This window comes from Aphelocoma coerulescens, unplaced genomic scaffold (genome assembly GCF_041296385.1).
Source record: "Aphelocoma coerulescens isolate FSJ_1873_10779 unplaced genomic scaffold, UR_Acoe_1.0 HiC_scaffold_60, whole genome shotgun sequence".
Taxonomy (NCBI): domain Eukaryota; kingdom Metazoa; phylum Chordata; class Aves; order Passeriformes; family Corvidae; genus Aphelocoma; species Aphelocoma coerulescens.
This window is the reverse complement of record NW_027183949.1, coordinates 764,759-775,253: the sequence shown is the minus strand read 5'-3', so window position 1 is coordinate 775,253 and position 10,495 is coordinate 764,759. Positions and strand designations below refer to the sequence as shown.

Sequence of the window (10,495 nt, the reverse complement as noted above, 5' to 3'; positions counted from 1 at the left end):
CATGGGCACAGCCCCTGCTCGTCACGGCAACAGGGCCAGATCCCAGCAGAGCTCCAGGCACGGGGCTGAGGGAAGGGCTCTGAGAAAAGGAAAATTGGGTGGCACAGAGTGTCAGGGGCAGGGCTGGGAGAAAGGGCTTGGGCATTGCTCAGGAAAGTCTCTCCTGACTTGTCACTGTCTCCTCCTAGAACAGATCCCCATGGCCAGAGGCAGCAAATGTCCAACAGCAGCTCCATCAGCCACTTCCTCCTGCTGCCATTGGCAGACACGCGGCAGCTGCAGCTCCTGCACTTCTGCCTCTTCCTGGGCATCTCCCTGGCTGCCCTCCTGGCCAACGGCCTCATCATCAGCGCCGTAGCCTGCGGCCAGCACCTGCACAGCCCCATGTTCTTCTTCCTGCTCAACCTGGCCCTCACCGACCTGGGCTCCATCTGCACCACTGTCCCCAAGGCCATGCACAATTCCCTCTGGGGCACCAGCCACATCTCCTACTCAGCATGTGCTGCTCAGGTGTTTTGCTTTGTGTTCTTCATTTCAGCAGAGTTTTCCCTCCTCACCGTCATGTGCTACGACCGCTACGTGTCCATCTGCAAACCCCTGCACTACGGGACCCTCCTGGGCAGCAGAGCTTGTGCCCACATGGCAGCAGCTGCCTGGGCCAGTGCCTTTTTCTATGCTCTGCTGCACACGGCCAATACATTTTCCCTGCCCCTGTGCCAGGGCAATGCCCTGGGCCAGTTCTTCTGTGAAGTCCCACACATCCTCAAGCTCTCCTGCTCGCAATCCAACCTCAGGGAGCTTGTGCTTATTGTGCTGAGTGCTTTTCTGTATTTTGGCTGTTTTGTGTTCATGGTTTTCTCCTATGTGCAGATCTTCAGGGCCGTGCTGAGGATCCCCTCTGAGCAGGGACGGCACAAAGCCTTTTCCACGTGCCTCCCTCACCTGGCCGTGCTCTCCCTGTTCCTCAGCACTGCAGCATTTGCCTACCTGAAGCCCCCCTCCATCTCCTCCCCATCCCTGGATCTGGCCCTGTCAGTTCTGTACTCGGTGGTGCCTCCAGCCCTGAACCCCCTCATCTACAGCCTGAGGAACCAGGAGCTCAAGGCTGCAGTGTGGACACTGATGGCTGGACCATTTAAGAAACATTAAACTGGTTGCCAATTTTTGCAAATCACTTGTAATAAAACTCGTCTTTGATAGTTCTACTTGGTTTGGTTCTGGGGTTATTTTCTCTGCCTTCAGTAATTTATTGTTGTCCACAAAGCAAGGGCAATATTTCTTCCATTTCTCATTTTGTTTCTCTGCACCTTGGCTGTGGCCCCAGACTGTGTCAATGAGGAGCTGTGCTCTCGCTGCCTTTAAATGAACTCAAGGATCTGCCAGCAAAGTTTCCAGCAGAGATGCCCCTTTAGTTGCCTTCTGTGGAGCTGCAGCAGCAATGTCTGTGTGCAGAGCTGGGGGCAGATCAGGGGGGCACAGCAGCTGTGCCCAGGAGCAGCAGCCCTTGGTGCTGCCAGTGCTGCTCCCGTGCCACTGCCGCGCTGCCCTCCTGCCCCTGGTGTTGCTGCAGGGCCTGAGTGCTCTGGGGCTCGCTCCCAGCCCTGGGGTGGCAGTGCCGGGGCTGCAGCAGGGACAGGCCATGGGCACTGCTGGGCCAGCGCTGACGCCTCAGGGCAGGGCCTGGGGGCTCCAGGCTCCTTGCCCAGGCTCTCTCAAGAGCACGCCCAGGCCAGTGCTCAGCAGAGAAAACCCCCGTGAGCAGCCCCAGGGTGGCCGTGGGCAGGGTGGGGGCAACCAGCATGGCTGGTGCTCTGCAGGGTCCCTGGGGGAGCCGGGAAGGAGCAGCAGAGCAGGGGCTGATCCATCCCCCCTGTGCTGGACACCCCAGGGCAGCGTCCCAGAGCGGCCTCATGCACCTGCCAGCAACATCCCCCCTCTGCAGCCCTGGCCTCTCCCCAGCTCAGAGAGGGGCTGGATCCTTGCAGGCACACACACGGCAGGACTGGCTCAGGAGCCCCTGTTTGCACTGCACAGCCCAGGCGTGAGCACCCCACGGTCTTGGTGTGGGGAGAGGAACCTGAGTGAGCACAAATGCCATCAGCCCCTGGGGGCCAGCAAGGGCTGGGGGACGGCAGGGAAACCTCTCAGCTTTGTCGTGGCCTCTCAAGTCAGCCAGAAAGTTTGTTCCCATCAGCTCTGAGTTTCCTGTCCCACTGCAGACGTTGTTGCTCAGAGCCAGGGCTGCCTGGCAGCCACCCCCAAACAGCCCTGAGCATTTCCTCTGCCTCACCTTTGCTTTCTTTCCTCTCTCCTGCTCCACATTTCTTGCTCTTGCCCACCCCTGTGCCCTCCCCTGCAAACAGCCCAGCCCTGGTTGCCCTTTCCTCTCTGGCCCCACTCCCCATTTCAGTTCCTGCCTTGGCACCATGGGAACGTCCCTTGGGGAGCAGGATCATCCTACAAGTGCTGCAGGAATTGTCTGCAGGGCCCTGCAGTGCCTCGAGCTGTTCCCTTGCCAGGGGCACCACAGGCCAGGGGGGCACATCTGGGCTGCTGTGTCTGGCTGTGGGGCTCCCTGTTGTGGGGCAGTGAGGAGGAGCTGGAGAGGCTCTGCAGGACTGACAGGATGGGCTTTGGGGCGCGTGTGGAGAAGCTGAGGGACAGGGGCTGCTGGACCTTCTGAAGAGGAGGCCCAGGGCTCATCCTGCAGCTGCTTCAAGGGTGGTTTCAGAGAATCACAGAATCAACCAGGCTGGAAAAGACCTTGGACATCATCAAGCCCAAGCCGTGCCCTGACACCTCCTTGTCTCCCCTGAGCCTCCTCTTCTCCAGGAGAAACAACCCCAGCTCCCTCAGCCGCTCCTCACAGCACTTGTGTTCCAGACCCCTCACCAGCCTTGTTGCCCTTCTCTGGACACGCTCCAGCCCCTCAATGTCCTTCCTAAATTGGGGGCCCAGAACTGGACACAGCACTCGAGGTGCGGCCTCACCAGTGCCCAGGACAGGGGGAGAATCCCTGCCCTGGTCCTGCTGGCCACTCCATTCCTGATCCAGGCCAGGAGCCATTGGCCTCCTTGGCCACGTGGGCACACTGCTGGCTCATGTCCAGCCTGCTGCCCATCAGTGCCCCCAGGTCCCTTTCTGCCTGGCCGCTGTCCAGCCACTCTGTCCCCAGCCTGTAGCGCTGCAGGGGTTGTTGTGGCCAAAGTGCAGGACCTGGCCCTTGGTCTTGTTGAACCTCCCATTGTTGGATTTGGGCCCTGGATCCAGCCTGTGCAGGTCCCTGTGCAGAGCCCTCCTACCCTCCAGCAGATCCACACTCGCACCCAGCTTGGTGTCATCTGCAGATTTGCTGGTGCTGGACTCAATGCCCTCATCCAGATCATCAATGAAGACACTGAAATCCACGCTTGGGGAGCTCATCCAGCAGCTCCCTCATCCCCCTAGGATGGATCCCATCTGCTCCCAGAGACACCTGTGAGCATCTGAGGGGCTCAGCAGTCACCAGCTGCTTCCTCCTGGATTACAGGGGCTGTTCTGCTCCCTGTCCCCATCTACCAGCCCAGGAGGCCACTTGTCCTCAGGATGACCTGTCTTAATGTTGAAAAGATAGGCAAAGAAGAGGTTAAGTAGGTCAGCCTTTTCCTCATCTTTAGTTACTAAATTCCCTCCTCCATCTAACAGGGAATGGAGGTTCTCCTTGCCCTCCCTTTTGCCATTAATGTGTTTATGAAAATATTTTTTATTGTCCTTCACAGAAGTGGCCAGATTGAGTTCTAACTGGGCTTTTGCCTCTCTAAGTTTTTTCCTACATGACCTAAAGACTCCCTTAAACATTTCCTGCGATACCTGACATTCCTTCAAATGTGATGCACCCTCTTTTTTCCCTCATGTCATAGGTTAGCAAGCATAGTCCTGGAAGGGATATCCTTGCTAAGGGGTGCTTACAGCTTCCTCTGGGACCTGATAGAACCTATCAGCTGGCCAGTTTGAATATCGACAATTCTTTAAGCCACTTAAAGTTGTGACCGCCTCTGTGATACACACTTAAGAATAGACAAACTCCCCCCCAAGCTCTCTCTCGTTTCCGGCGCTGGGACAGGTGGCTGCAGGCCCCGTGTGGGGGCCAGTGGGCCCGGCCAGGCCCTGCTTGGGCCAGGCCGGGCTGGGCCACGGCCAGCCTGGAGCCATGGGCCTGTTCCAGCCGTGGAACCCCCCCCACTGCCTTGCCGTGGGTGACCGGAGCAGCTCGGCTCTCCCCCCTCTCCACTGCGGCCGAGATTCAGCAAAGCGGCACCTCTGTCCGGCAGAGGTCAGTGACCAACAGCGATAAGCCACATTCCAGCTGCAAGGCCGAGGTGAGATTAACCCTTTTATTGCTGTGAAGAGCTGAAAACCTGAGGGAAGAGAGAGAGGAAATGCTTAAAGCTGAAAGTCTGTTGTGAAGCTATGATATATCAGAGTATCCTGTTGTAATTTCATGAAGATATGGGGGGTGGAGTGTTCAACTCGTAAGCAATAGGCAGATGCTGCCGCAGCTGTAATTTCATGAGAAGTTTGGACAGAGAGAGATGAACCAGATGAACCAGATGAGGACTTTTGCTCCAAAGAGGAAAGGAGAAAAACCTCAGTTCCTAGAGATGCTCCCAGAGATAGTCCTAACGATGAAGATGAGGAAGACCCTTTGCTCCCAGGGAAGGAGAAGGGCCTCTGGTTTTTGTTTCTGAACGGCTCAACCTTAAAATTGTACCCCAAACAACTTCAAGAGTGGACCCTCGAAAGCAGTTGCGGGAAAAGCTGCAAGTCGGGGGAAGGGACTCAACATCACGAGCAGAGAGACTCCTCTTCCTAAATGGACTGAACAATATTTGGAAGTGGGCAGCTGGCTCGTTGTGATAATGTTTTCATAGCACGAGCAAGAAGAGACTTCTCTTTCTAACTGGACTGAACAAGGTTATTATGGAAGTGGTAAACAGACTGAATATCTGAAGGGTTGTCTTTACATTGTCAGTGGGAGAAGGGAGGAAGGTGGGGGGAGGAGGAGAGTTCTGAAGCTATGGTATAATTTTTTTTCCCTCTTTTAGGTCTGTTAATAAACTTCTTTAGATTCTTTCAAGTTTGGTGCCTGCTTTGCATTTCTCCTAATTCTTATCTCACAGAAGATAAACAGTAATGAGTATTTTAGACCAAACCACTACAGTCTCCAAACCACTGAGCCCAGGCATCTCCACCTCCACATACTGATCCTGTACTTGAGGTCTCTCAGCCCCATCATTCTTTGATTCTTATTTTACCAACTGCTTCTCCATAGGGCTGCAAATACCTGCTTTCACCATGTTAGCATTTTCATCTCACCTAATCCCTTATATTTCCATGAAAATCAAAGAATTGCCATAGCAGGGACGTGAATTGCCATATTTGTGCAGAAACCATTCAAAATTCAAACCGTCTAAAACAAGTCAGAGAATGTTCCAACATTTCTGCATGAAAGATTCCCCAAGTGGGTCAGTGGCAGACTCTCCCAGGATGACCTCACAGATGAGGATGGGGTTTTTCCTCTGGGTCTGAGACTCATGGAGGTCAGACAGAAAGAGCATTTTCCAGACTTCCTGAGGGATGCCTAGAAAAGGACACAGGAAGGCAAGGGAAGGGATCATGGCGGTTTGTAGAGGCACAAGTATGAGAAAACAGAGAGAGAACGGCATGAAGGGAGCTGGTGGCTCTGCATCTTCTCCTGCCATGGCAGAGCACACAAACAGCCCATCCCTGGGTCCCTTTCTCTGCTGGCTGGGCTTTGGCCTGGCCTGGAAACCTCCCAAGGTCCCTCCCAGGAGGAGTCCCTGTGCATTCCCCTCCCCCATGGCTCTGCCCCTCCTGATCCAGCAGCTGTGGGGCAGCAGAGCTGGGGCAGGGCAGGGACAGGGCGAGCTCTGACAGGGCCCATGAGGCCACTGCCAGGAGGTGACAGCAAGGACAGTTTGCAAAGGGGAAATGTAGAAATGGTGACTTTGTTGTTTTTAGGCAGAGAAAGCTTGGCTGGAGCGTGTGAGGAGGATGAAAGACAAGGGGTGTTGGGTGAAACAGGATGTTCAGCCAGGAGATGAGGAAAGATTTTTCCCCAGTTGCAGGGCTAGACAGAGCAGGGTGGCCATGAGCCCGGCCGGCCTCCCTGTGTGCCAGGGCTGGTCAGGTTGTGCAACAGAGGTGCCCCAGAATCAGAGCCCAGGTGGGGCCTCTCCCTGCTGCCGCACTCCTTCACCTCCCCAGGGATGGAATTCCTGTTGTGTGGGGTCTCTGATGTGCTGGGTGACCTCACAGTGCTTCCTGGCCACAATGTCTGCTGAGGGCCAGCCAGGCTGCTGCACTGGGAGTGACCTCACAGCCATCACCATTCCAGCCCTGTCCCCTGGGCCTGGCTCTCCCCTTTCCTCTGCCCCTGTCTTGTCTCTGCTGGCATGAGCAGTTTTGTCATTAATATCTTGTCCCCAGGTTATGGGGCCAATTGCTTCCCAACCAGGCTCCTGGAGCAGAAGAGGCTTCACAATCCCCGTGTGAACACTGAGAGACGAAGGGCAAATGGGAAATTATAGCAGGTTGTGATTGCAAAGGGGCTGTGTGGATGGGGGACAGCACCTTTCTGGGGAAAATGTGGGGCATTTGGGTTGTAAAACACCAGATCTGCACAGAGCAGGTTGGAAGCAAATTTGATCTGAGCATTTGCTGTATCAGGGACAGAGCCCCTGGGCACAATGTGCCTTGGTCTGCTCCTGGGGCTGTGGGACCTCACCCTGTGCATATTCCTGTCTGTGCTCCTCTCAGGGATCTTTTCCAGAGCAGGGAGAGGCACCAGGATTGCTTTGTTGCTGTGCTGCGGGATATCAGTTTGTGCTGTGAGAACATCAAGGGCAGTGGGGGTCATTTGGGATGTGTCTCCAGTGCTGCTCTCCTGCCCTGGCCTCGGGTGCTACCTCTGGGAATTCATTAATAATTGTGCCCAGCCTGTGGGGGGAACAGGGGAGGGTGATGATTTTGCCCAGCCTTTCACCCCCTTCTCCTCCTTCAGGCCTTTTCCAACAGCTTTGGGGAATTCTGAATTCCCTCTGGATGTTAAGGAAATCCTGTTCTTGCTGCTGAGTCTGCCGGGTCTCCTCAGTGGGGTCCACACCATGTTTAGAGTCAGGACAGAGGTTTCCAGGACGGTCATTCAGAGACCTGCTCCGAGGGTGGATAGTCACGAGTGGCATGGAATGTGGGAGGGAATGGGCCAGTATTTGGAGAACTCCTCTCCTCCAATGGTTTGGAAGTTCACCCCTGAACAGCCACAGGACCCCGTTAAAGTGATAGAAAATGTGAAGGAAAACGCTGCAGCAGCTCCAGAGAGGTGCAAAGTGATGCAGCCTGCTGGGCCCTGGCTACTGTTTCCGGGACACTGCTGGTCACTGGACAGCACCCTCAGGGGGAGGAGGAGGAAAGCAGAGCAACAGGCACCGTGGGCACTCCAACTGCAGCTGAGCCAGAGGAACAGCCCCTGCCGGAGCAGCTCCTGCTATACAGCAGAAGACATCTGAGACCAAATCATCACCAATCCCTCAGTGAGGGATGAAGAGGAAGAGGCAGGGCCCTCACAACTGGAGGAAGAGGCAAGGCCACAGATAATCACCCACTCCCGGTCCTCAGGTGAGCTGTGAGATGTGTGAAAAGATTTCAGCCGCCAGTCGGGAGAGCCCCTGGTGACCCGGCTGCTCCGTGCTGGGATATCGCGGCTCCCATGTGGAGCTGGATGGTGGTGAAGCCAAGCAACCGGGATCCCTGTGCCAGGATTTGGGCATTGACCGGGTGTAAGGACCTGATAATAAGAAAAATGCCTCAAAAATTGCTTTGTCATTGTGTCTGCTTATTGTAATCTCTTTGAACACCTGGAGACTGTGTCCCCCATGTTTCCCTTGTCCCCCATTCTGTGTCCCCCATCCAACATCCTCCAAGTCCCCACTCCATGTCCCCCATTTCATGTCCCCCACTTCCTGTCCCCCATTTCCCCCATCTTCCATGTCCCTCATCCCATTCCCCCCTTCCATGTCCTTATCCTGTGGCCCCCACTCCATGTCCCATCTCCCATGTCCCCTTGTCCCCCATCCCATGTCACTCATCCCCCATCCCCCATGCCCCACATCCCCCATGCCCCACATTTCCCTCCCCATCCCATGTCCCTCATCCCCATCTCCCATCCCCCACATCCCCCCATTCCCATTCCATGTGCCCCATCCCACATCCCCCATATCCCCATCCCATGTCTTCAATTCCATGTCCCATCCCATTGTCCCACATGCCCATATCCCCCGTTCCATGTCCCATCCCATTGTCCCACACGCCCATATCCCCTATTCCATGTCCCATCCCATTGTCCCACACCCCCATGTCCCCCATTCTATGTCCCATCCCATTGTCCCACATGCCCATATCCCCCGTTCCATGTCCCATCCCATTGTCCCACACCCCCATATCCCCTATTCCATGTCCCCCATTCCATGTCCCATCCTGTTGCTGCCTGTTCTGAGCTTCCCCTCCCATGAGGACACTTGCCTCTGCCATGTGCTCTGAGCTCCTTTGTTCCAAGCTCGGGCAAACCCAAATGTAACTCAGACTCTTTAGCAGTGTCTGATTGGCCGGTCACCCCGGGTCTGCCCCCAGTCCTCCCCTTTCCCCTTCTCCGAATAAAAGAGAGGATCAAGGGAGGCCCCGCCTCTCTTGGCTCTGCTACCCCTTCTGCAAACGCCTCTTGTCATCTGTTTCTTTTGAAAGCTTCTAACTGTGGGAAATTGAGCGAGCAGACAGCTGTATTTCTCCCTCTTTGCTTCTGCTGGAGGTATTTGCTTTGCAGCTGACACAGTTACCGATTTTAGAGCTACTGAAATGCTGGATTGCCCGTGCCACCTCTCTGGGTTATTCGAGGCTTTCTAAGGCATTGAACTACTAGCACAAGCCGGTAAAAAGCTGAAAAGATACCTCCCTCACCATCCCACTTGTCCCACACCCCCACGTCCCCCATTCCATGTCCCCCATTCAATGTCCCATCTCTCCTCCCTGCCCCAGCCCCGTATCCCTGCCCGTGACCCCACGGTGTCACCACGATGTCACAGAGGCCCCACCGAAGTCACAGTGCCACCAGCAGCATCACCGAGTGTCCTAGGGACACAACAGGAGCTAGGCTGGTGGTGGGACATCCCACACCCCCCACATCCTGATCCCACATCCTGATCCCACATCCTGAGAGAGTGCAGAATGACCTCTCACCCTCCTGTACCCCTGGGAATGTCAGATCTGTCAGGATCCTGACTCAGTTTCCCTCAATTCCCAGAGTGGAAGGAAATTTGGGACGTGGTGGCCGACTTTGTCCTGGACCAGCTCCTGCTGCGGAACAAGGTCACCCCAGTTCCCCCACCATGTTCCCTCCTGGGGGTCGAGGTCACCTCTGGCTCATTCCAAAATCCTGAAATTCCACTTCCAGGGCGAGCAGATCCCAAAATCCCAAAGTTCTGCTTGCAGGGGGTACAGATCTCAAGATCCCAAAACTCCGGTTCCATGGAACGCAGACCCCAAAATCCCAAGTTTCCACTTCAAAATCCCAAAATTCCACTTCTGTGGGGAAGCAGATCCCAAAATCCCAAAAATTCCGGTTGCAGGGGGTGCGGATCCCAACCCTTGGCACCCTGGATGTGCTGCCCTGGCAGGCGCAGGTTGGGGACATGGAGGTGACAACGCAGAGGCCGATTTTTTGCCTGGCCAGGAGTTTGGTCCAGAGCCACAATTTGATGGATGACTGGGAATTCCAGCCCGGTAGGACCATGGGCATTCCGAGGTGGACACGGATGGAGGGGGAGAGTTGAGGGAAGGGGTGGAAAATGGGGAGTTGAAAGGTGTGAAAAGAAACCAAAAAAATGTGAGGACACCCTAAAAATCCATGAGGAGATGCCAAAAAACCACAAGGAGACCCCTAAAAAATACAAGGAGATCCCAAAAATCACAAGGAAACCCCCCAAAAACCGAAGAAGAGATCCCAATAAAATGCATGAGGAGCCCCCCAAACCCATGAGGACACCCTAAAACGGCCCATGAGAAGAACCCAAAAATCACAAGGAGCCCCAAAAAAACTGTGAGGAGTCCCAAAAATATATTACAAGACCCCAAAAAGCACATGACAAGAACCCAAAAAACTAGAAGAAGACCCCATAAATCTATTGGAAAACCCCCAAAAACATGAGAAGACCCCATAAACCCACAGGAAAACCTCCCAAAACCCATAAGAAGAACCCAAAAAAACATGAGAAGCACACAAAAATCATAAGGAGACCCCAAAAACTCCAAGAAAACCCCCAAAAAGCACACAGAGACCACATAAAACCATAAGAAGACCCCAAATAACCATGAGGAGACCCCCAAAATACATTAAAAGACCTCAAAAAAGCATGTGGCAAGGCCCAAAAAACCACGAGACCAG

The 10,495-nt window shown here is 54.7% G+C and overlaps 1 protein-coding gene and 1 long non-coding RNA gene across 2 annotated transcripts; one reads left to right on the top strand and one right to left on the bottom strand.

Moving 5' to 3' along the window:
• Nucleotides 1–216: 216 nt before the first annotated feature.
• LOC138102053 (olfactory receptor 14J1-like) lies at nucleotides 217–1,149 on the top strand. Its single transcript, XM_068999807.1, has one exon. The coding sequence runs from the start codon at nucleotides 217–219 to the stop codon at nucleotides 1,147–1,149; it is 933 nt and encodes a 310-aa protein (XP_068855908.1).
• A 4,256-nt stretch (nucleotides 1,150–5,405) lies between these two features.
• Nucleotides 5,406–8,680, bottom strand: LOC138102054 (uncharacterized). Its single transcript, XR_011147296.1, has 3 exons — nucleotides 8,581–8,680; nucleotides 7,661–7,846; nucleotides 5,406–5,620 (listed from the first exon to the last, which is right to left on the bottom strand). It is a non-coding gene; the product is annotated as an uncharacterized lncRNA (long non-coding RNA).
• Between the last annotated feature and the right edge of the window lie 1,815 nt (nucleotides 8,681–10,495).

What these genes read in the sequence shown, in the direction of transcription:
- LOC138102053 (XM_068999807.1), top strand. Translation starts at nt 217, where the DNA reads ATGTCCAACAGCAGCTCCATCAGCCACTTCCTCCTGCTGCCATTGGCA.